Genomic DNA, 26,335 nt, shown 5'->3' on the forward strand with positions numbered 1-26,335 from the left:
CTCCAACTCTGGCTTGAAGAGACACGTCCCTAAATGTCTTTCAACTGAAGTTTTACCCTGTGCTTTCAGCCTAGAACTAGAATTTAAAAAATAAAATAAAATAAAATAATCAACAAACCAACCAACCCACAAAAACACCCCAAAAACCAAAGCAGTCAACGAAACAAAAACCCCAAATCAAAGTTGTTTTTCGCATGGAAAACCTCTCCAGCTCCAAACAAATTAAAAAAAAACACAAACAACAAAAAAAAAACCGCAAAAAAAAATTGTATTTGCGAAACACAACGCCGCCAAACGTTACTTAAATGCCGCCAAATAGACCCACCGCGGGGCTTATCCCGCGATACTAATTACGGCTAAGCAATCAAGGTGACTTTAACACCCCCGCCCCGCCCCGCCCCGCCGCCACGCGGGACCCGCCCGGCGCGCGCCTCCGCCTTCCTTCTCCTCCTCCTTCTCCTCCGTCCTCCCCCCCGCCGCGGGGCGCGCACGTGCTAGAGGGAAACACGGAGGTGCGCAGGCGCAGTCCGGCCGCCCCGCCCGGCATCGGGGCTGGGGAGCTGGAAGGAGGAGTCTGAGCCTCCGGGCGCCTGATTGACTGATGTCATTTCCCCCACTCCGTGCCTCGCCGGCCCATTGGCTGCTCGCGGACCGCTATCTGCACTGCTCTTCTTGATTGGCTGTTGCCGCGCTGGTTGTTGTCCTATCCTAATTCGGGCCACGCGGATTAGATCCTTTAACCCCGCCTGCTGCCCCAGCCCCTCCCCCCGTCGCCTTTCCCTCCCTCTCATTGGTCAATACCGTGCTTCGCTCCTCCCGCTCGCCGCCGCGGTGAGCGCACCGATTGGGTGGCGGCGAGCTCCCTCAGAACCCCTGCTCCTCGCTGCGCTACGCATGTGCACTGCCTCCTCTCCCTCCCACCACCAGTCCCCCCCTCCCCGTGCGGGCGAACTAATAAAGTTTTGTTGGGCGGGGAGGGAACGGCCGTGCCCCTGGGCCCCCGCCCCCTTCCTTTCCCCGCCCGCGAGCGGCGTCCGCGGGCCCAGCCCTGCCCCGCCCGAGCGGGAGGCGGGGAGGGAAAGGGGGGCGGCCGTTGAGGCGCGCGCGCGCGCGCGCTCGCGCCGGGCTCGAGCCGGCGGCATCTCCCCTCCCTCCCCTCAGTCCCGCTCGGCAGCCGCGGTGGCAGCAGCAGCAGGAGTAGCTGCCTGGGTAGCGGTGCCGCCGCCTCCTCATCGTTCTCTCCCCCCCCCCCCAAACCCCGGGGCACGGTGAGCACAGCCGCGTGGAGATGGGCTCGCCTCCCTCCCTGGCGCCGGGACGCGGGAGCTCTGCCGTGGGGCGCGCGGGACGCGGGGGGAGGATGTTCTCCCTGCCCGGGATCGCGGGACCCCTCCTATCCAGCCCGCCACGGGGACCGGCCGTGCGCGGCCCCCCACCTCCCCTCCCGGCCGGCGGCTCTCCCACTTCTCTCCACGCTCCGCACCCCGGCCCGGGCGGCGGCTGCCTCTCGGCCGACGGAGCTCTCCTCACGGGCCGGGGCGGGCCCGCACTTATGCAGCCGCCCCTTGTCCGCCCGGCCGGCGGCGCCTCCTCGGGTCGTCCGCGACCGCTCCCGCCTGGGGAGGATCCGCGGCTGCCGTTTGCGGACGGCGGGGAGGGAGGCGGGGGGGGGAGGGGGGGGGGGTGTCGTGGTAGCCGTGCCGGGCGGAGGGGAGGGCGGCTGCGGGCACGGAGGGCTGCCCCAGGGTAGGGAGAGCCCCGGTACAGCCGGGCTTCGGAGCCGCCGCCTCTTGTCTGTGCTGGCGCTGGTCAGACTTGTCACCCGGGACTAGGCTGGGCTTTCTCATCGTATTTCACATCTGTCATATTGCCTGGGAAACTTCCTCAGACCAATGCAACTTTGAGCAAAAATGAAAAAAAAAAAAACCAACAAAAAAAAACCAACCACAGAAAAGCCGTTTCCTTTAATGTTACAGCTGCTGGAAAACAGCCGACAAGTTCCTCTTAAAATATAATTGCAACATCACTCCTTTAGAGGAAGCGAGACCTGGAACATAGGACCGCAGGGAAAGCACTTAATCTCTACTCCTTTTGTGTAATGTGAGAAAAGACTTGGCTTTTCTATGCCGTAGGACTCTCCATTGGGAGATTTAATGCCTTTTAAAGTATTCTGAGGCTTTTCGGAAAGATCTTAAGTGCAAATTGCTCCTGCTGTAAGGCGCTAATCCGGTGAATTGAAAATGAGTTTGTGTATTTGAGGAGGCGGCTGTGGTGGTTTTTTTTGTCTTTCTGTAGCAAGCGCAAATGCAACCACACCAGTGGTGGACATGGTTTGCCTGAAATTTGGGTGGATTCACTCGCTATCTGGTGGTTCCTACACCCGTTTCTGAAACTTGTGTACCCTTTCTACTATCTTTGCTTTGACTGACCTTGTTCAGTGGAATCTGTTGTATTATTGGTACTTCCAAATCTTGTGTAACATCTGCCACTGCTATAGAAATACATAATATAGTTAGAGTTTTGGATGGCTGTCTTGCTTCCTGTTTGGGTTTCCTTACAGAAATCTTTCTAAAACAAAAGACTGAGATTAATATATTTTTTTCTTCCTTCTAATTCAACAGATGCAGTTTATGTTGCTTTTTAGTCGTCAGGGGAAACTGAGACTCCAGAAGTGGTATGTCCCATTATCTGACAAAGAAAAGAAGAAAATCACAAGGGAACTTGTTCAAACAGTATTAGCCCGCAAACCGAAAATGTGCAGCTTCCTGGAATGGAGAGACCTGAAGATTGTCTACAAAAGGTTGTTCTGTCTCACTAACCTCGTAATTGCCATACATCACAAACAGTGTAATAAGTAGCAAGAAAATAATGAAGGTTGTTTTTTCTTTTCTTTTTTTTTTTGTTTGTTTGTTTGGTTTTTTTTCCCTTCCCTCTGCTAGTTATGGAGAAGACTGACTTTTCCCTTGAATCTAATTTGATAACCAAGTAGGAATCATTCATGTGTGGAAAATCACTCATGCGTTTAGAAATGTACTGAAGAAAAGAAATGAGGTTTCCTTCTACTTTCATAAGGAGTGGTGGTTCTTGGTTCTCTGTTTAGATTCACATAGTACATAAATGTGTACAAATATGAAGCATGTAAGATTTAATAGGTGATAAACTAAATTTTTTAAACACTTACCTTGGGCAGTGACTTCATAAATCACCTGCAAATGTAACTTGCTTTTAAAGGCTCATAGAAATAAGGGAATAATTCTTTCATAGTACCTAGTTTGTTTTTTTTGTTGTTTATTCTATTTATTATTATTATCTTGCTATGGATACAAACAGGCATTTATCCTAATTTAAGTAATCATGGCTAGCTTTCTTTTCGTGGAAGCACTGTGTAATTTTCTTTGCAATAGTTTAATTTATCAGTTGTTCCCTAACTTTTCTAGTAGTATTTGGCATGCATTTTTTAGCTTTGTGCTGATCTTTAGAATATATTACAATGTAGCACTGTGAACATAGTTTTCTCCACAAATAACAGTAACCTTAATCCTGATTCGGTAGGCTGCATGTCTTCCAGCTAAAGATGGTGCCTTTTAAAGATGAAGCCTGGAGTTATCTCCCTTCCCTAGTTATAGACTTCAGAAGATGTATGCATTCTTATTTTCTCTTCGACACGTTAAATAATTTGTGCCCTGTAGTAAATAATATTGTATTCTCTCTGTAGGTAGGACAGAGAGAACTGGAGCTGAAACGAAGAGTTTGTAACTCTCTTCTAGTGTACCAAATGGGTATAATCAAAAAGGTTTAGATGTTTTAAGTCCTGGTTTCACATATACATCAGTGCATGTAACATCATGCACATGTATGTTACCAGTCTATCTCATGCATGTAGTCCTTTAACAGAAGGAAAAGGAAAGAGGAGGAACAATGCATGAAGCTGTGCTTGAATAAAACATACTCAGTTTTTTCTTCCTCACAAAACTTATTGTATGTACCTGTAGCCAAGCTTGCTCAGATGGTTTGTGTGCTCCCTTAAGCGATACTGCCTGCAAGTGCTCTTTCAGCTGGGCTTTTAGGGGACTAGATCAGAAGAAATAGGCATGAGTAGGCCAGTCTGTTCCCTTCCTTGCCCAGTCTTGAACAACAGAGGCTGTTCTGGTGGTGGGTTGATTCCACACAGCTGCTTTCCCCCTCTCTGTCTATTGCTGTTTACAGCTACTTGTCATGTCCTTTTGTATCTAGGGAACTGGTGGAAATTTGAGTATGACTGAGCTGCTGAAAGTTGCGGTGTTCACACATCTCAGTAGTGTGCTATAGGTCCTGTGGTCAAGGAGATTGAAGAAATTTGCTGGGATATATATCTAGACCATTTTAGGCTGGATGTGCACAGCTGACTGCAGTAGCTTATTTTGCTGTCTGCAAACCAATCTGACACAGTTTGCCTATGAAATCTTGCTGAAGATAAGCTTGTATCAAGCTAATGAATGTCTCAAATCCTCTTTTGCTTTTTTTGGCAAGTTTCATAAGGCTGAAACATCACCAGAAGGACTGGGTACAAGAGATGATAGTTTACATTCCTCTATCTGGTGACAGTAACAACCTTTAGGTTTGCGGGACAGGCTTTTTCTAATCATCACAGGGTAATTAAAGTGATGACTACCAACTAGTACGATTTCTTTGGAAAGAGAGATGTTGGATCAAAAGTCGATAATCCCAAGAAGACAATCACCATAGTCAAAGTCCTAATACTTTCTGAAAGGTGGATGTCTAAAAGACCAACACACCTGCAGCAACTTTGTGTAGTTTGTGAAATTGCAAAGTATGCTCCCAGTTGCTAGCAGACAAAAAGCTCTTGAGCATCTCTGCTAAGCTCTCTTGTTGTCTGATCTATTATTGGGAAGGGTCTTGAACTCCTGGTGCAAATGTTTTTCAATTTAGGCTATAAAAGTGTGTACATAGGCATACGTGTTGTGTGTGTATTGCTATTATGAGTCTTAGGTTGCTGAAATTGATGTGCTGTTCTTGTTTTTAGAGTGTATTTACTGTCAACATGTAAGAGAGAATTGACCTAGATATTGCAACTCAAAGAATGGTTGGCATTATTAGAAGTATACTCAAGGGTTTCATCACTGTACCTTTTTGCAAGAACAGTATGAACTCAAATGCAAAATTGGCAAGCCAGTAGCTTTTGCTGCCTTCTGATACTTAACATTTACCAAGAAAGCTGGATTATTTTGATTAGGCTCCTTAGCTCTGTAGCATTTCATCCTTACAGAACGTTTTCTGAATGACAGATCATTTTAGAACTGTTTTAAATCCATTGGAATGTGTGTGACTAAGTTTTATTTTCTTTGGTTTCGTACATGTAGCATTGATGATGGTTGCAAAATAGGATCAGTCGTTGCCTTCTTAAGTGTGGTGTTTCCTTTTTTTTTTAGCACTACAAAAAAATACATGGAAAGGTGCCCTGCTTTTGACATGGGAATTTCATTAATTGGAATGTATGTATTCTGTAGCTGGTTTGGAAGAGAGTTTTTCAGGCTGGTAGACACCAGAAGATTGAAAAATGATGTGAGCTTCTAACTTCAAGAGACAAAAAGAGATTTGAAGTGACTTGCTGGGGAAAAAAAAAATCAAATATAGGAAACCAACAACAATTGCACCTTATGACAATAGAGAGGAAGTCATCTGCAGGCAGCTGAAGGGACTTAGCAAACGTAATTAATGATCACTCTTCATGTTTTGTCATTTTAAAAACCAACGAGTAGTATTGGAGCATATAGGATAGAAGTTCATGCAGTTTTCCCCTTGTGACAGAGAAGTTTGTTAAATGTTAACATTTCTAATTTTACTAAAAATGGAACTTAAGTTAGGATGTGATTATTTTTTTCTTTTTTTCTCTTTGAAGATCTCAGCTGTTCAGTATTTTAGCTTCTGGCAGCATAAGTTGTTTTCCTGTTGTAGTATATTGCAGTCAAAATCAGAAACTGTGGAATAACATGATTTTTATGTAAATTTTACTTTGTTAGCATTTGGTTAACTGAAATCGTGAGGGTTTACTTCGGTAATTCAATTAAGGATTGTGGTTTTGCTTTTGTGTGTCAGCTTAGAACTGTATTTGCAGTATAAACTTACAAAGCTGTCATAGCTTGTGCTGCCCTTAGTGTTGTGGCAATCACCTTTTAATTTAACATAAAATAACTATAATCATAGGTTAAGTTAAAGACTTATGGAAAAAATAAGTTTTTAAACTTTCTTTTTGCCCCCCCTGCCCCTTCGAAAGAAGCCATGAAAGAGCTCATTCTTCAAGTAGTGTGCCTCTTAGCTCAAAATATTTTGAACATAAGGTGTAGTCTTGTGGCTAGTGGTATATGCCCAGCAATTGACATCCCTGTCTTTCCATATGTACATCTTAACTGCCAGTTTTATCTGTTAAAATGTTACTATGGTGTTGATTAGGTGGCTCTGTAAAACTGACCAAATGCTATGATTATAGTGAATTGGGTACTTGTGTTTGGGCATTTTAACTTGATTAGGTCCTCATTGTAAAGGATTGTAGTTCCTGTGGCACTAGGAGGACCTCCAGCATCAAGAAGTAGCAGCTTTTTCTTGGAGGATTAATAGTAGCAAGCTTTTGTTCATTTCTAAAACTACTGGGGGGTGTAGTCTTGCTGAAACAAGAAACTGTAAAAGAAAATGCTTATCTTGGGTAGTGTTCTTGTTGTTGATTACTGTATCTTTGACTGAATAGTGAAAGATCTGCCTGTCCCAGAGTCTCAGAACTTCTTGTTTTATTAATGAGATGTGTAAATTTTTTGGAGGAGGGGAAAAAAATAATCTTTTGCCAAGCACAACTTCAGTAGTCCCAGGTTTCACTGGGTTGGCTGTGGTAAACGATCACCAAACTCCAGATTCTCGGGGTCCCTTAAGCACCTCTCTGCCTCTTAAAGGCAGCTTGATTGTCGGCTCCTGCCAAAGTCTGTAGGCTTTAAATTTCTGCAGTTAGAATTTAGGTCCCTTCCAACCCAACACATCTAGTAGGAGAACTGGTAGGATTTGTAGGTTATGCTCTGCCCGCAGTGACCTGGCCACCCAGCAGAATTACTGTACCTGGCTGTGAGTAGGTCATAGCGGAGAACTCTGCTGAAGCATTGTCTGCCAATTGTGAGGCTTCCCACTACTGAATTAATGCAACTGTTGGGGGGGTGAATTTCTCTTTCCTTCCACAAAAAAAAGCTAAGGTCATCTACCTGAAGGCAGGGATTTGTATGAGTGTTTATACTTCCTTTGTTTCCCTTTTGTTCTTTTATTCCATATTAACATTCTTAAGTGCTTTTTTTCAAACTGTTTTTGCCCCCTTTCTGACAAATGGAGGATGTTTATCATAAAGTATTTCCCTAAATGAGAGTAAGCAGTTGACTATGGGCTGAAGATTCTGCTATTAATACCTACTAAGACCCCCTCCCTCCGCCCCTCAGTTGCAATAGGAATAAAAAGAGCAGAATGTTTCTTTCAGACCGGACTACATTTGCTTTTGTGTGATGTGGCATACTTTCCTATCAGGATTTGGCGTTTTCATTGGTTGCATATGAAAGACAGGTTTCTGTCAGGCTCATTAGGAAAAAATGCTTCTGCAGAGCAGAAATCTTTTGCAGCCGGAGCACAGTAATCTACTTGTCTTTGTATGGACACTCTCCATGTAAGCTTCTACACCTGGCAAAACCTGTACTTCAGCTATCGTAGACTATATGTGGACACTTTTCTATGAAGCCCTGGCCTGCAGAGGAAAAAAATGAGAATAAACTATTTCCTTTGAGAAATTGGGCCTGAAGAAAGGCTATGCCTTTGTAGTATGCTCATGTCCTTTGCAATGGTGGCTGACTTTTTTATACTTTTCCGCTATTTGCCATGTGGGCTTATTGAATCTGCATTTGTTTTCTTTTATTGACTAGTGATCCATTAGTCACGGTTGCTACTTAAAAAATACTTTGAAAAATATTCTCTGCGTATAATGATAGATACCCAGGCCTCTAGTTTGTGTTAAGAAGCCCACTGAGTAGTTTTTGTAAACTGCAGTTGGCAGAGCTTGAATGTGTAGTCTACCCATTGGCTGCCAGATAAAGTCTTTCAAAAGTATATTGTGTTTTCTTTTAAATGAGGACACCGAGAGCAGATCACTTTCTGGGAAAGTATTTTATGTTAGGTAGTCTCCCTCTCCCTTCTGCCCCCCCTCTTTTTTGGGGGAATTTGTATACAATAGTTGTGTGCATCAAAAGAGACTCTTCAGTAATAGGGAAGCACAACAGGAGTGTCCCATGTGAATAAATTTCAAATATTTGAGTCAAATTGAATAAGGTCTGCTGGTATGTGATTCAACTTGTGTTTAAGCACTGCAAGGGAACAGCTTCACTACACTTCATCATAATCAGAGCTGCTCATCTGAATATGAATCACAGAATAGTTTGGGTTGGAAGGGACCTTTAAAGGTCATCTAGACCAACGCCCCCTGCAATAAGCAGGGATGTCTTCAGCCAGATCAGGCTGCTCAGAGGCCTGTCAAACCTGGCCTTGAATGTTTCCAGGGATGGGGCATCTACCACCTCTGGGCAACCTGTGCCAGTGTTTCACCACCCTCATTGTAAAAAATGCCTTCCTTATATCTAGCCTAAATCTTCTCTCTTTTAGTTAAAAGCCATTACCCCTTGTTCTCTCGCTTTAGGCCCTGCTAAAAAGTCTGTCCCGGTCTTTCTTAGAAGCCCCCTTTAAGTACTGGAAAGACTGCAGTACTTCTCCAGACTGAACAACTCCAACTCTTTCAGCCTGTCGTTGTAGGAGAGGTGCTCCAGCCCTCTGATCATTTTTGTGGCCCTCCATTGGACCCACTCCGACAGGTCTATGACTTTCCTTTGCTAAGGACTCCAAAGCTGGATGCAGTACTCTGGGTGGGGTCTCACCAGAGTGGAGTAGAGGGACAGAATTACCTCCCTTGACCTGCTGGCCATGCTTCTTTTGATGCAGCCCTGGATATGGTTGGCTTTCTGGGCTGTGAGTGCACATTGTCAGCTCATGTCCAGCTTTTCATCCATCAGTATCCCCAAGCAGGGCAGGGCTGCAGTCAATCCCTTCATCCCCCAGCCAGTATTGATACCGGGGGTTGCCCTGACCTTGCACTTGGCCTTGTTGAACCTCATGAGGTTCACATGGGTCCACTTTTTGAGCTTCTCTAGATCCCTCTGGATGGCATCCTGTCAGGTATGTGAACCGCACCACTCAGCTTGGTGTCATCATCAAACTTGCTGTGGGTGTACTTGATCCCACTGTGTATGTCATTGATGAAGATACTGAATGGTACTGGTCCAAATACAGACCCATGAGGGACACCACTTGACACCAGTCCTCCCTCTGGACATTGAGCCGTTGACCACTAGTTGACCGAACAGTCCACCCATTAAATCCATATCTCTCCAATTTAGAAAGAAGGATGCTGTGGGGAACCGTGTCAAAGGTATTACAGAAATCCAGACAGATGACATCCGTAGCTCTTCCCTTGTCCACTGATGTAGTCAATCCATAGTAGAAGGCTTTTAGATTGGTCAGGCAGGATTTGCCCTTGGTGAAGCCACGCTGGCTGTTTTGGATCACCTCCCTGTCCTCCATGTGCTTTAGCATCGCTTCTAGGAGGATCTGTTCCATGATGTTGCCAGGCATAGAGGAGAGGCTGACAGGTCGGTAGTTCCCAGGGTCCTCCTTTCTACCCTTTTTAAAAATGGGTGCAATGTTTCCCTTTTTCCAGTCGCTGGGGACTTCACTTAACTGCTATGACTTTTCAAATATGGAGAGTGACTTGGTAATTACATCAGCCAATTCCCTCAGGACTCTGGGATGCATCTCATGAGATCCTGTAGACTTGTGTTCAGGTTTCTGAGTTTGACTTATAAATTCCTCAGTAGATGTGAAAATATTTTTTTCTTTATAGTATCACTTTCCAATAATTTTTAAAATAGCTTTGTCTAAAAGGTGCCTTATACAGGTTGAACTTTGGGAGCTATTACAATGACTGTAAATATCCTTGAAAAATTAGCGAGGCACAAACACTACAGTGTAAAATCAAAAGAACTGAGCTTAGATAGAAGTTCTGATGAACTTACTAGTCATCACGGTGAAGAGATGAAAGAGCAAGGGAATTAAAGTGTTAAGTGCTTCAATGGAGGTGTCTTCCTTTCTCCCTCCCCCCCATCATGTTTTGTGCTAGGATGGAAAGAAGTCATAGGCAGTAACTTTTTTATAAGTTTAAAACTTACGAATAAAAGTTACTCTGATCGGTTGTTCATGATGAAGCCATAGCAATTTGACTCAGCTAGGGGAGAGTGGGAGGGGGCGTTCAGGTCATAAATGATGAGTGTCGGGGAGACAAATTTGAACATAGTATAAAATACAAGGGTTTTTTTGCAGGACTCCTAGCTAAAAACCCTGACTGTTTATTTGGGGGTGAACAAAGTCCCAGCTGTTAAAGTATGTGTAATGTTTAAAAAGGTGTATGTGTTTCTGCGTATGGGAAACAAAATATGCATCCTAAACTTTCCATTTGCATCTGAATGACTTCTTTTTAAATAGAGCTGGGTACTTTAAGTGTGCTTAATGTGGGCAGTTGTCCTCTCTAAACAGACAAGCAAAAGCTCTTTCTGGTTCATGTAAAATATCAGCTACAACAGGTGTTATTTGAAATCTCATTTGTGCCATGTGTGCCTGTATGGCATATGGTTTTGGCACTTTAGAAAAGACTAAATGGGTTTTTCAAGATTTCATTCCTGTTTTGTTTTTGCATCAGCTTTTTTAAACATGATTGGAAAAAGTGTATTATAGTGCAAGATAGAATTGGATGGTCTTTTTTTTAAGGTGGAACTCAAGATCATATCTGAAGTAAAGAATTCCTTGTCTTCCAAGGTAGAAGTGGATTGCTAGAAACTAGCTGATGGCCTCTCCTTAGTCTGATACCAGAACAGTTGGTAGTGATTGAGTTCTTGACTTAATAGCAATTGGGGTATATGACATTAGTGTTAGTTTTGGAATTTGCAATTTGTTGCAACTCAGAACAATTTGGAGTTGACATTTGTTAAATTCTCTATAAAGACCAAATCCAATTTATCTGTCCCAAGGCATTTTCTATAGTTTTTATCTTCTCTGTGTGTGGCTTATGTGATATAAATTTAAGATTGAATCTGTTGATTAGTATACCAGTGTCTGGATGTTACAGATAATAGAGAAAATATCTTGCCTCAGAACTCTGCCAGGAGGCCAAAAAATCAAATACATTTCTTTTTCCAGCCACTTCTTAGGCTAATTTAATTCCATCATCAAAAGGATGGTAACGACTGAAGCCTTCCTTGACTCGAGGAGGCAGGTCCCTTTTGTACATGCATATGTCTGCTGGTCTTTCAGGCACTCTTTGTTAGAACTTGCATGGCTGTTATTTAGAGTAACAGTACGGTAAACTTGGGTATGAAGGACTACTTAGAAGCTAATACATCTCAATGGCACTCATTTTGCTCGTGTTCTTACGCTAACACCAGGATCAATTTTTTTATTACAGATACGCAAGCCTCTATTTCTGCTGTGCTATTGAAGATCAGGACAATGAACTAATAACTCTGGAAATAATTCATCGCTATGTAGAACTCCTTGACAAGTATTTTGGCAGTGTGAGTTAGTAATTTCTTTTTAATTTTTATAGGTTCACAGTCTCTTTATATTACGTCATTTTGTTTTATGCCCACCGCACTTTTAAAAAACATGATGAATGAGCTGTTGAAATGATGTATCTAACACATTTTATGTTGCTTGCTTGTCCAAACTAAACTGATAGTTGCCTATGTAACTGTTAAAATACAAAATTAAATTATTAATTTAGGAGAAGAACTGTTAATAATCTGGCGTTAATTGCCTGTATTTATTTCATTTCATAGTAGTCTCACTTGAGGTCACATAAAATCTTATCCTTAGCTTTCTGTCTAGGCGCCCAGCTTGCTTCTCCCTGGCACTGTTGTAGTGTGTGAGCACTTCTTATATCTGCTTCTGAAGGAGGCAGTTGGTTGTGAACTAGCAGGAAGGGTAAGGAAAGAAAAGGCAGACATCTGCTTACCCAGATAGCAAACACAAACAACTCTAGTAATGTACATAAGCACTTTTAGAAAAACTGCTGCTCATCCTTCTGCTTTCCTAGTCCTTCTAAGTAGGAAATGCACAGGATCAATAAGAAATTTGAGATTGTGTTTTCAAATTTTTCTGTAAGATTGGATGATCTGCCCTTGGATATTGCAGGCAAGAAGAGAACTTCCATTTGGACTTGCCTTGTGAAGAGCCATGTCAGACTGGCGGTTGTGAATCGAACCCTTTTTAACAATGACAATTTAACAATTTTTAACGCTTTTCAAAGAGCTTGCTATAACTGATTTTAACTCAAGCAAAGAAAAGATTTTTCATTCATTTTTTTCCTCCAAGGACTGATTTTTTTTTTTTGTTGCCCCGCTTCCAACATCTTGATTTGGTGAAGTTTGGTGAAGCTGTGAACAAGTTACGTTTTGTGAGAGAATGTACCTCAATAGATAGTATCCTCTCATTTTGCAGTAATGCTTGGTGTTCTTTTTAGGTATGTGAACTTGATATCATCTTCAATTTTGAAAAAGCCTATTTCATTCTGGATGAGTTCCTTTTAGGAGGGGAAGTTCAGGAGACTTCCAAGAAAAATGTTCTCAAAGCCATTGAACAGGCAGATCTTTTGCAGGAGGTAAGCAAATTCAGCTTCTCTCGCCAAAGTATCAGCATGGTAGACTGTGACTAGAAAAAGCTTCTGTTTCTCTCAGCTTGTAGAAAGTGCTTTTTAGCATGCTTGGCATGTAGTTTCTGGTTAGTTTTTCTAGTTGTGTGATATGACATCTGCTTTTTAAATTTTATTTGGCATGTGTATATTGTAACCTACTGTGATTTTGCGTTTTGCGAGAAATGCAAGTGGCTGTCTTATGTGTATACCTAGATGATTATAGTTCATGCTGCTTTAACTTAGTTTTGTTCGTGTGTCTTTCATTTCTTCTTTTTATTAATCAACCATTAGTTTTTTGTCATACCTGATGCATGTTCACTTCTTTACTGTTTCATTGCTGAAATCCAGAAGCTAGACTCTCTTCTTTGAGACTCATTCAGGTATAGTTCTTATTCTAAAGACCTGCCTTTCTGCTATAGGTTGCTTACTCTGGTACATTTCTGTCTTTTAAGTTGACAAAGCAGTAACAGTAGTGCCATAGAAACATACAGAATTAAGTATAAGAACATTTGTTTTTTCACTGTGAATGCTTTTGTTGTTCATTACTAACTTTTAAGACAGATTGCATCTCTACCACTTTTCTTTGGAAAACGTTTGATGGGAAGGGGTTCAATGGTATAGAAAAACTTAGTATCATTTCCCCATGTTTCTCCATCCTATGGTGGGATGTTGGGTTTGTTTGTTTTTCTTTTTTTTTTACTTAATTACTGTAGTCTTGAGGTCAGTGTTAGGGTCCTCAAGTGTCTAAATGGAAGTCACAAAATTCTGCTACGCTGGGGGAACCATCAGTCTTGTGTGCAAGTCAGTGGAACATACAGTTTAACAGGGATTATGAACCTTGATTTTTTTTAAATGTGCTGAGGTTCACTGGTAAGATTCTGTAGAAATGAAAGCTCCTCTATCTTTTGCCCTCATGTGAACGTTCAATTTGTTATTTCGTCCTGTGAGTTAATTGCTTAATTCTTGTATAAGCATTCTGTGTTCCAGTTGGTACTCTTTTGTTGAACGTGGTATTAACAGGATGGAGAAATACATAATGTTCTTTATCCTTGTAGTTGTGTTTGTAATAATTTCAGAGTACAGGCAAATCCACAACACATTAAAGTTCTTGTCTGTCAACAGCTAGTTAGTGTCATGAACCAGGTCAGCCATTACACACAGATTTGCTACCCAAATTTTTCTAGGAAGGAAATACATGCGCTTATTTATTGCTTGTGTTCTGATGCAGTTTTTGTAGAGCTCTTCTTTACTCTTAGAAGGAATTAGCTTAACCAGAAATCCTGTTGCAGTTTACAAATGAGGGGAAAATAATCCATTTATTCTCTTAAAATCTTTTGCTCTTCTTTATATGAAAACAGATGTAACAGATCAGTTACCTATCCAGTTTATCTCCTGCAAATGCACATATACATAAAATAGAATTACTGTATTTTTTCTCATTCTCACTGATTTTGAATTTTATTTTCACCATTTTCTTAGAGCTCTTCTAAAGCAAAAATGAATTATACCTCTAGGAATTAATTACTGATTTTTCTGTCCAAACAATTAGCATTCTCTTTCTAGATTTAATATAATTTCAAGTTAAAAAGTTTTACACAAAAGGATATACCACTTTTTCAAAGGAAGACTTTTCCCTCGTAGCCTTACTCTGATTGCCCTTCCTTTCCCCATCTCTGTGAGATTTTCTGTTCTGTCAAGGTTTATTAAATCTTTTCTGGATAAATTGGAATGTTAACAGTTTATCACAGCACCACTGTAGTCTTATGTTTGATTCTTATGTTTTTCATTCTTAGTTATATTGGCTGTTGATCAAGTATAAAACTACTGCATATACCTGGTTTTTCGTTTATAAAACCCGTAAAAGTTGGAGTTCATATTTAAATTGAGTTTCCAATGAAGTTGGACTCTTTCTGCAGAGGTTTGTTTTTGTATCAACTACTGCTATGTGCATGCTGAGTTTGAAGAGGGTTGTTAAAATAGCAGTTTCTCACAACTGGAGACATTTTGATACCTTCAGCTAATTTCTGCTTATAAGAATATTTCAAAGCTACCGGAATGAAATGTGGTTTGATTCCAAATGCAAACCATTTCTAGCAGGGTTGTTTTGTATTTGGTTTTGACCATGTCAGATTCTAATTATGGGCAACAAAGGGACTTTTATTTGGCCCTGAATACTCATGTTGCCTAATTTAAAAATTATTAATCGGTGTTGAATATACAACATTATTAATTAGTAACACTATGTACTTTAATGTATAAAGCACCTTAAAGATTAAAAGCTGTAGAGAATACTTACATAAAGGAAAATCATTACAAATACATTAAGAGGCTATTTGCATGATGTTTCAAAAAAAAATATGCAGAGGCATAAATTGCTGAATAGTGAATTAGTTCTTAATAACCTTGCCTACTTGTATTTTCTGTGGCAGTTTTCCAGGATGTGCTTCTATTTCTGAGCACCCACTTCAGTTTGTCATTAAGCTCTTGGTGTGCAGTCCACTTATTAACTGCTAGAGTTTGTCTGACTGAAACATACTAACTTTTTAAGCCTTTTTCCCCTTCACTTTCTTGTTAGCTCTTCAATAATGTGCTCAGGTCAAATATTCATTCCCTATTCATCCCCATTTATTATCACCTGATAACTTACCAATAGTCAGTTGTCAATACTGTCTGTGTTATCCATATGAATGGTAGTAAAAACTAATTATACTGGTGCTTCCATGCTTCATTGTAAATCTATTGCTAGAAATACTGTTCAAAAGAATGCTGTCGTGTCTTGTTTAATAATTTTGTATCTTGTTTGCTCTAGAAATTTTAAATACTAGTGATTACAGAGGCATGCATTTCTGAAAGGTGATTTTTTTGCCTGCGGGGACAGCTGAATTATATTGAGAGAAGAAAATTGGCAAATGCAGTATGTTGTTGCATGAGTTTTATACATGTGTAATGTGTGCAACAGTTAAAAGATAATCCTGTGCATGATTTCATGATACTTAATTTTTTTTAATGCACAAGACTAGCAACAAAATATGTTCTATGGAAAAGAGCAGATCTGATTTTTTTTTTTTTCACTTAAAATTTTAATTGTTGTGGCTTTATTTGATGGTCCAAGTAATTCAGTGTGGTGCTTGGAAGTTCACGCTCATTCATTATCACTAAAATCAAGGAGTTAGGTATTCTCATATCTAAACCAGGTAGTTATGTTTGAATTTAAAAGCAAAACTATACAGACCTGCTCATCTTCATCTGAAGTAGAAAAAAGTTCCTAAATTTTGGCTTTGAGTGGAAATGCTTTTTGTTATTCATCCTATGTAATATTTATAAGAGTATTTCACAAATTATCCCCTTCTTGTCCATCACTATTTTTTTGTAGGGTGTGTATGCATTCTTTTAGTAGTTGACTGCGGAACACCTAAAGCATTTTAAAATACATATTTTGGAAGCAATATCTCAATAAAAAGGCCAGTGGATCTGTTGGCAAATTGCACTTGTTTGTTTCCATCAATATTGTAGTTACGATTAAAAATCTAAAAGTTATGTGAATGTTTTTTCTTAGGCTCTTCCAGTTTGTCCTCAGTATCTACTAGTCCTTCCACATGAAGAATAATAGATAGGCTATCAATTGACCTTATTTCTTTTGCTATTTCAAGCTCTCACTTCATCCTATATCCACAAGGGTGCTTAAATTGTTAATGTCATCTGACTTGTGCTAGATTCTTAGGGTTGCTACGTAGACTTAAGCTCTTCATTTTAGAATGAACATCTTTGGAAAAGAAAATTTGCTGAATTTCCTACATATGCTATGAAAATTTTCTTCTTGAAGATGAAATATGCTAATTGGAAACTGTAGGTTTGAAGGTATGCATAGTAGTGGTATTAGGTTGTCCATGAGATATGACAAAATAAAGGAATGTTAGCATTAGCAATGACAGATCCCTCATATTAAGCCTGGAGTAGGTGGGAGTATAAGGCTTTTTTGTCTGGTTTAGGAAGCAGCCTTTATAAGAACCTGTTTCTCACTAGTCCCCTGAGAAACTTAACCATAATTAATGCAATTAATTCAGTCTTCGCTTAATGTTAGCTCTTAAATATAGACTACTGAAATAGACTGCCTTCCTAGGTTGGCAGTGACATTATTTCCCTCAGCTATACCTGTATTCCTCTCAATGTGAAACAACAATGAATAATGAAGTCTTTATCATAATGGGATCTGACTGCTTTGATTGTGGTCTGTTCTTCATGTGAAACCTCTGGCTTGGTTTCAAGTAGTCAGCTTGGTTGGTCAGTTTAAGACTGAAGTTCTTAAGACGTGTATGTGCTTGTTTTCAGGCACAGATACTGATCTGTAATTACAGTTTAGAAGGTATGTGTGGGATGCTATCAGAGCTACCATGAGTGAGAAAGGGCTATGTTGTTAGTTCGTTACTTAAGGATTAGGAAATAGCTATGATCTTTGTGGATTTGGAACCCCTCCCAACTTGTAGAAGACACAGTAAGTTGTGGTAGTGTTTTGGTAGCTGACACTTTGGTAGAATTCATTTCAGACTTCAGTCGAAGGATGTTGGATATGTAGCAGGAAAGAGGTTATAATGCAGTTAGATTGTTTGATCTTTTGGTTTAAGTGCGAAGTGTGTGCCTTGTCCATTTACATCGAAGGTATCAACTCTGATACATGGATCAAAAATAAAGTGAGCTTGTTTGGGGTGTTGGTTCTAGACATCATTTAAGAACCTGGAATTAAACTATTTCTAGTTTTATGTGATAGGTAAAGTCCAATTTGTCATTGTGCATGCAACATAATTGCTTTCTTTTTGAGGTATTACGTTTCTTAACTGTGCTCTTCAAAATGTAGGTGCTTTCTAAGTAGTAGGCAAGGAAATGCATGCACGTGGGAATGACTTTTTGTAAGATACTATGGAGTGTGAGAGGTAGGGTTTTTCCCCTCCCCAGTCTTGGGAATAAAAACTTGAATTGCTTGTTCTTAAAGACTGGTATAGTTTGTCACAAAATGTATTACTTAAAACCAGGATAAAGCATATTGGGCCTAAATGAAGAGGTCAGTTGGTTTTGTGTTCGTTTTCCCACATCAACCGAATGGTTGATGCACCTTGAAAATGTTTTTTTTTTTTTAATGGAGTAGGTCTTCTATACATGCTTGACTACAGTTGTGCTCTATAACACTGTATGTATAATATCCTTCACTGTGGAAGAATTTATTTGCACCTTGAAAATTTGCTTATTTGTTGTTCAGTTATGATATAGGTTATTCTTGTGGTCATACAGACTACGGTACCTCTTCGCAGGTGGAGAGCAAGGAGATACAAAAGTTACAAAGTGTTTGATTGTGTGGAAATGCGCAAGTGTGTTATTTCCAAACATGTCAGTTAAAGTTCCAAGCCTTTTCATGCTATCATCTATTATTTGTGTATCTTTTGTGTTAATTTCTTTGCTCTTTGCAGCATTCTGTTCAAGTAAAAAGTGACTTAAAATTAAAAAAAACTTAAACTGCATTTCTGACTTCATATATATGTTTGTGGCTCTCTTGGTTGCCATTGACTGTACTATAGGCTATTGAGTTCAGAAAGTCACTGATAAAACCTGCCAACATTTTTTCAAGAAGTCATCATAGCTTCATAAATGCTTAATATAAATTCATCTGGACTTCAGGTGGAATGAACCGTAAAAATACACATAATCAGGAATCACAGGAACATCTCTTCTCTTTGGAACAAACCTCTAAAGACAACTAGTTGTAAACTTGGTAGTAGGAGACAGGTCTGTAAACCTTGATATCAAAGGTGTTTCCACATTTTTAATAGATATTTTTCAGCTGTCCTCATACTGTGGAGTAGGCTTTCCTGCAAATACTTAACAAATCCTAATCATCTGTTTAAAGTAATAGGAGTCTTCTTGAAAAAGTGGCATTGATTATTCAGGAAGATAGGGCATCATAGTTCACCCCCCTCCCATTCTCAGACTGCCTTTTTTTTTTTTCTGATAACTTAAATATTTTACTGGTCTGTATGTGAGTCTTTTGATTCTTTTTTTGAAAAATGCAGTTCAATATCTCTTAATGTTCTTTGTGAAGTTTCTCACTTTTCGGGATGTGCCATGATGCTTGGCATTTATCATAGATTTGCAGGCTGTGATTTCTAAATGCTTTAGAAATCCAGTTGTCTTTCCGGAAACGTGTTGTCAGATCTTAATCTATCCTTGGCTTTATGAATTGAAAATGATTGAAAGCAGTCTGCTTTTCACCAGAGCAGCTTTTGTGCAGAACTTTAAAATACCGTTTTAGTAAATATGTCTCCATAATATTCGCCTTTTTTCCTGACTGTTTTGTTTAGTGTGTATGTGTGCAAGATGTGAGTAATCTTACTCTATTAAAAGAAATCAAAATGCTGATTAGAAGTTCTTAAGAATCAACAAGTTGTGAGGAAGGAGTCTTCCATATAATTATTAAATATGCATTGTCAGTTCTGCAAATCGAAACATTAGGAAGTTTCAATTATAAGTAAGACAAATTAGTATAAGTAGAGTCCTTGCTGTCTGGTAACTGTTTAGTTCTGATGTGAATTCTAATACTAATCAACAACACCCACTGCACAAAACTACCTACAAAGTTGATCATTCATTGATAAAAGCAATCCTTGTAGAACTGTTGAGGGTATATTAAAGGTACACCAAACTCCTCATAGATAATAATTCTATTAAGGGTATATTTATTATCTGTACTCTGAACTGATAGATTTTTCTCCAGAGATATTCTTCTGTTGCCATATGTAGCAGCACTGCATGAGGGTGATACGATGAAAATTTTAGCACTGCTGCATATGCCATAGCTGTTCTCAGGACCTTAGTCGCGTGCTTTTGGTCAATAAACAGTAAATGAACAATTGCAGAAGACTGCTTGACAGTAAGGAGTGTCTTATCTTCAAAATTAGATGCTCTTTCTGAATAAGCACATTAATCTGCATTTTAGTAGAACATGTTCCCTGAATCTGGCAGAATGCTGAGAAGAGCTATGTTAATGTTTGAACCTTGAGATAGTGGGGAAAAAGTTCCATTTTTACTGTGGTGTCTGAGAATTTTCTGAGATGATGTGCCATGTTGCAGTGTTACTACCCTTTCCTAAAATTCTCACTACCTGTGAAAATGGCTTTAAAGCACCACAGAATAGTAGGTGAAAAGAATATGAATGCCCCCGGGGGTATCCCATTGTGTTTGGTTTTTAGCGTCTCATTTCATTATGGTCTTATCTGCGTGTTGTACAGAGATCAGGCACGTTGCTGGTATGTGTTTTGGGGCTTTTATTTATTCTTCTAAGGGGGAAGCTATGTTTTTTGTTGCCAAGCTATCTAGCAACAGTAGTAGTTCTGGTGATGGATATAAAGATGCATAAAAGTGCATGTATTTTAAATCTTATGCTGAAAGTTTGATTTTAAAAAGGCCAAAAAAAAGTCTTGAGATTTTCTCAATTTCGCTTGTTCACAATTCTTTGAGGAATCTAAGTATGTTTGATTAACAGATGGATTAAAGTGAAAATGTTCTACTTTTTGCACCAAGCATTACTACATGAAAATGACTGGCTTATCACATGCAGCCCAGCAAGTAACAGTGATGACATAATAGTAAATATGATTACATAGATCTTGAATTCAGTTATTTAAATTACTTCAGGGTGGTAGGTAGATAAGTTGAATGAAACTCTTATTTCTTTTCATGGAACAAGTCTTACTTTAACATTAATATTAATACTGTGTGAAATAGTCACTGAATTAAATATATGTAAATTTGGTAGCATCCTATTCTATTACGCTCTCAATCTGTTATAATAATGAACAACTGATCTTAAGTTCTCTTTTAAAAAAACATTTTTTAAATTAATATTCCTTCAAGCACAGGTGAAGCTTTCTAAACAACTCTCTAGAACTTAATCTTTTAATGTACTAACATTCTTTTCTTGTTAAGAAATTAAAAATAAACTTAAGAGGTTTTTTAATGCATCTACTTGAAGTCTTTGAACAGATGTTTTTTACTTATGCATTTCTGTTGTTTTCTTTCTTAGCAGTGGACTTTTAGTAGGATCTAATAAAATTGTATTAAAGAATAACAGTAGCTGTAACACATTTGAGTGAAATAACTGAATTTGCTTTTGTATATAGTTTAGAATGTTTTCTAACTTTTGTTTTAAATGGAAATAAGCTGTAAATAATTGGGTGGGTGTTGGGTTTTTGTTTGTTGGGGTTTTTTTTAAGTGATGTAGTTGGTATTACATTTTCACTGCTGCTTGATTTTTGTGTTTGTAGAGCCAGAATGAAGACTGGGGAGGTTTGTCTGAGGATATCTTATGATTAAGAGCAATCTAAGACATTAGTCCTTTTGACCCCCATCTAAATGATTGGTAACTACCAAGTTTACCATTTTGGTGGCATGGATTAAATGGGTGCTATGCAAAGACTGCTGCACGTGTAATTAAGTCCTTGCAAGGGTGAACAGAAAATGGGTGATGGGCTTAACTTTCTGCAACACTTGCATGATGGTCTTTGAAGAGTGCTTTGAGTGTTCCCTGTTATTTTCCTTTTTTGTACTAACCGCATCAACCTGAAGTGTCTGACTTCTACTAGCTTTCTTTGGTGTTGATAATTAAGTGGGATAATGCAAGTTAGAGAAATGGATACCAAAACTAATAACTAAACAGATGTTTGGCTTTGTTTACTTACAATCAACCCATGTAAATGTGTATTTACTGGAAAATGAGCTGTTTACATCTGCTGTGCAAAGAAAATTGGCCCTAAAAAGACTGGGTGCTGCTGCAATTGACTGTATATCAAGTGCCGGATGCTGCATGACAGAACAAAGCTTATTTGCATATATAGTGCATTGCAACATATTTTTGTCCAAAGCATAAGTGGAGTACATTGTGGCAGTCCTACTAATAAAGGTAAGATTTTATTTTGCATAAGGCAAGTTTAAAACACACATGAAAATGATTTGCTGGAGAAAACTTAATTAGTACGCTGCTTATTTGATATCATGATAAACAAGTAGTTCAGTAAACAAATTGGCTTTAGTAATGTGGAACTGCACTGATAGTTCTATTTTCGTATGCAGCTTTCTAAATATCAGGATTTAATTCCCAGACAAAAGATAATTATTATAATAGATAAAAATATTTTGTAACATGTTCAAAATCAAATTCACTGTTAATGTATGGGTATTTTTACCATTTAAAAGTTACCTAGTATATGATACAGCTGTTGATCTTTATTGAGGAGTGAGGCGTAGCCAATAACCTACTTGCATATTAGACCTGTAGAATTGCAGCAGGTAACAATTCATTTGTTCAAAATAGAATTTCTTACATGAGCTTGGACATAATCTAAAACAATGATAAGAAAACCTAAATGCTCAAGCTTGACTTTTTTCACAGTTTTTTCATGTCCTTATTGTTATTTTTGTTGTCTTCATGATAACAAATTCATGTATGAAGAGTGTGATTCTTGTGGTGAGGTTAGTATTAATACTGTGGCTGTAAAAGTTTCCTTGTGATTAAAACTTTAAAAAGTATTTACAGTGTTTGGGACCTGTGCTAAGACCAATTCTGAAACATGTAAGCTCAGGCTTAGAGAATTCTGTGTGACTCCAGGTTACTTGTCTACAATATGTTCCTGATGAATTCTGTGTATGGGCATAGTTTCAGTCAAACTTTGTCAACTGTGCTTTGTCCACATTAATTTAAACACTGGCATTATCAGATGCCCATGGGATGCTGCTTCTTGTCCAGTACTGTTCCCTGGAAGGAGTGAAGGAATAGTCACTGCGTACAGAGCTTAATTTACACCATTGTCATGTCTCCAAAGAATGTGGAGAAATGGGGATGGCAGCTGCTGGGGTAAGTGGAGAGGGACAGATAGATGGTTGCATCTAGGAAGAGATGGGGGTAGTTTGCCTGCTGAAAGGAACTGCAGCTTGCATATAGGAATGAAGATCATCTGTGGTAAAGAAAGATCACCTCAGGTAAAGAAGGTTGTCTTTGGACAAGGGGAGGAGTTTGACTTGTATAGCTTCTGTGCTTGGATTAACCAGATACTTAACTAATAGGTTATACATCTTCAAATTATTTAATCTGTGTTACTCTTATCAAGCATAAACAAGCACTAAATGAGCAGAATTTTTTGAGGGCTGTTTTAGGGAGACTTGCTTGTAAACTGTGGTGTTGAGTTCTACATGTGCTGTATGGCAAGTGTAATAAGCCACATATTTAGAAATATTCTATTCTGTACAGAACTTAGTTAAATTTAAGGTAAGCCTTGTATAAGGTTGAAAAACCTAAGTGGTATGCAACTAGAAAGAGTGAAATCTTTTTATTGTACACTCAAGTTCTACTGAATAGAATTTATGCTTTCTATCAAGAGCAGTTTACAGGTGGTAAAGTCAGGGGGTATTTTCCTCATCACCTAAAACCATGCTGACAGCGACTCTTGCTGAGATGGTCAGATCCATTCCTGCTGCCACCTTTGTGATGGCACTTGTGTTGATCCACTTGTCCTGTGATAATGTGGTTCCTAGCTTGTTAGCTAAAAACTAAGAATATGCAGGAGTGTATGAGGGGAGTGGCACTGAAAAGAGAAGTAAAAGGCAGCTGCTTTTAGTGGCAGCCAGGACTTTTGCTAAAGCTAATGGTGTAACTTAAATTGTGTTTTATTTTTAACAATTCCCCAGTGTATCTAAGTGTTTCAAAAAGCCAGTGTTCCCCATGTATCTTGCCTTGACTAATGTCTACTGTGAATCCCCAAGTCAACTAGCATAGATAGGTAAATTCTAATTTACCCGTCTAATCATAGAATCATTCAGGTTGGAAAAGACCCTTGGGATCATCGAGTCCAACCATCTTCCCTACTCTACAAAGTTTTTCCCTACACCATATGCCCCAACACCACATCTAAACGACTCTTAAACGCATTCAGGGATGGTGGCTCAACCACCTCCCTGGGCAGCCTGTTCCAGTGTCTGATCACTCTTACTGTGAAGAACTTCTTCCTAATGTCTAGTCTAAACCTACCCTGTTGCAACTTCAAGCCATTCCCTCTTGTTCTATCGCTATTTGCTTGTGAGAAGAGACCAGCACCAACCTCTCTACAGTGTCCTTTCAAGTAGTTATAGAGAGTGAAGAGGTCTCCCCTCCGTCTCCTCTTCCTCAAACTAAACAGTCCCAGCTCCCTCAATTGCTCTTCATACGACTTATGCTCCAGGCCCTTCACCAGCTTCATTGCCCTCCTCTGTATCCGCTCCAGCACCTCGATATCTCTCTTGTATTGAGGTGCCCAAAACTGGAGACAATACTCGAGGTGTGGCCTCACCAGTGCTGAGTACAGGGGGACAATCACCTCCCTACTTCTGCTGGTCACACTATTTCTAATACAAGCCAGGATGCCATTGGCTTTCTTGGCCACCTGGGCACACTGCTGGCTCATATTCAGCCGCTTGTCAATCAGAACCCCCAAGTCCTTTTCTACCAAGCAGCTTTCCAGCCACACTTCCCCAAGCCTGTACCGATGCATGGGGTACTTATGCTGCACCCCTGCTGTTGGCTTGAGTTGTAGGAATGTGGCGAGGAGTTTCAGCAGCAGTATTGACTTACTGAGTTTTCAGTTGTCCTTTTGCTCCCTCTTTCCTTTGTGCCAGAGCAACTATTTATATGACCATTCTAGAACCAGATTTCAGATCCATTTAAACTGATCCAATTTAAATTGCTCATTTCTAAAAACATACAGCCAGCAGCTTTTCCATGTTTACAACTTGGCCCTGCAAACATTTGTCCAAACAGCTATAAGAAGGCAAAGTGCTTCAGGAACAGGAAGGAAGGGGAATGTTTAAATGCCATTGCCACGGAAGCTGAATGATGTGACATGGCCTGTTACAGCAGTATATTCTGGTCATCTCTTCAAAGATACAGCCCTGCAGCTTAAGAAATGGTTCCTTAAGCAAAGGGGAACAAGTAATGCAAACCTGTAGCTGCATTGTAGTGCTGGAAGAAAATGGAAGAAAACATTAATAAATCCTTATGTGCATAGTTTGGCAAACTGCCAAACATACAGACACTGTGGGATTATCCAATAGAGAACTCGGTGATTTGTAATAATTTTGGCTCTAGCTTCACAATACAAAGTATTCAGCAGTAGTATTTGCTTAAAGCATTCAGGGTTTTGTGGTGGGGAAGTGGAGCCTCCAGTGGATGCTTAGAACCATCCTTACCCTTAAAGATTAGACTGTCAGTTATTCATAGTTCACTGTGTAGCAACTGATTGGTGGGTATAAAGCACTGCTGCTTGGAGTGATTATCACCTCTGATCTAGCAGATCAGAATAGCAACTAAGAAGCAGGAAGCACCCACTATTATCCAGTTACAGTACATGAAGTTTCCACTGATACTTCTGCCTTTGAGAGGGAGGCAGGCAGGTCACTCCTGATTTTATGTCATATCCTTCTGCTCTGGTCTGTTGAGGTGATGTTTTAGAGCCGAAATGCATATGCTAGGGTGTTTTGCTGAATAACACTTGCATGTCTCTTGCTGTTGCAGACTCTAGTTGAGCGAGTATTGTGTTGACTAATTCGCACCAATCTTGAAGATTTCTCTTTTTGTCCTCTGTATAGGATTCTGCAGACAAGATCTTAACTTGGAGTTGGGATGGATGTAGGATTGTTCTTTGTTTTTGAACCGAATCATAGTTAATTGTCTTTGAACATGTTCAAGACCTCATGGGTGTTTCTAGGTTCTCTGACAAAACTTTGCTCTCCTTTGAAAGCAAAATAGAATTTTCCCAATATCCATGTAATTGGAGTTAGTTTACCAAAGATTGGGAAACAGATGCTCTACTATTTTGAAATCGCTGGAAACGCAACTGAACAGCAACAATTTCCTAAAACAGCCTTTCATTAGAAGTATTTCTTAATAAAGATTCGGAAGTAGAGTGCAAAAGTAATTACTTCTGAAGCGCTGCTAAAGAAGTGCTTGCTAAATGTACTCTCTTCCTGCTGTAAGAATCTCATGTTTCTAAACAGAAACCCTCATCCTTCATCTCTCTTTTCACCATAGCCTGTTTCTCTAGAACAAACTGCTGTGCACTCCATGGTCCCATATCTTGTATGTTGTTCTAGCTTGGGGTTTGTTTAGATGCTGGGGGGAAAAAAACCCAAGATTTTACCAAAACGTAGCAGTGCTACTTTTTGCCTGCAGTTTAACGTGGCTTGCCGTCATAGGCTTTGAGATGGGAAAGAAGTTAAAAGAAAACCTAAGCAAACTTTCCCTGAAAAAAGAAGGTATGCCAAGTGTTCATGAAGTCTATGTTATGGCTCTGTGATGCTGCCAGTAAAATGGGAGTGCTGCAAAACACTTAAGTCAGTTTGGCGTAGGCATAAATAATTTTTTGCCTCTCTCTTGCCTGAGATAATAGACTGCTTTCTTGTCCGCTACAGACATAAAATAGCTTAAATTGCAGCAAGAAAATAATTTCAAAGTAGATG

The 26,335-nt window shown here is 39.7% G+C and overlaps 1 protein-coding gene across 2 annotated transcripts in view; it reads left to right on the top strand.

Annotated features, from left to right (window-relative positions):
* Positions 1 to 1,080: 1,080 nt before the first annotated feature.
* Positions 1,081 to 26,335, top strand: part of AP1S2 (adaptor related protein complex 1 subunit sigma 2) — a 34,509-nt gene continuing 9,254 nt past the window's right edge. The window contains exons 1-5 of one of the 2 annotated variants that reach the window (XR_012463223.1): positions 1,081 to 1,268; positions 2,622 to 2,800; positions 11,582 to 11,690; positions 12,638 to 12,775; positions 21,118 to 21,212. Coding sequence is in view for 1 of the 2 variants with exons in the window: in XM_074144762.1 (XP_074000863.1) it covers positions 2,622 to 2,800; positions 11,582 to 11,690; positions 12,638 to 12,775 (426 nt within the window). In the remaining variant the exon portion in view is untranslated. The remainder of the gene's footprint in view (positions 1,269 to 2,621; positions 2,801 to 11,581; positions 11,691 to 12,637; positions 12,776 to 21,117; positions 21,213 to 26,335) is intronic. The other variant, XM_074144762.1, reaches the window with a different exon arrangement.

Source organism: Numenius arquata, chromosome 1, assembly GCF_964106895.1.
Source record: "Numenius arquata chromosome 1, bNumArq3.hap1.1, whole genome shotgun sequence".
Lineage (NCBI taxonomy): Eukaryota > Metazoa > Chordata > Aves > Charadriiformes > Scolopacidae > Numenius > Numenius arquata.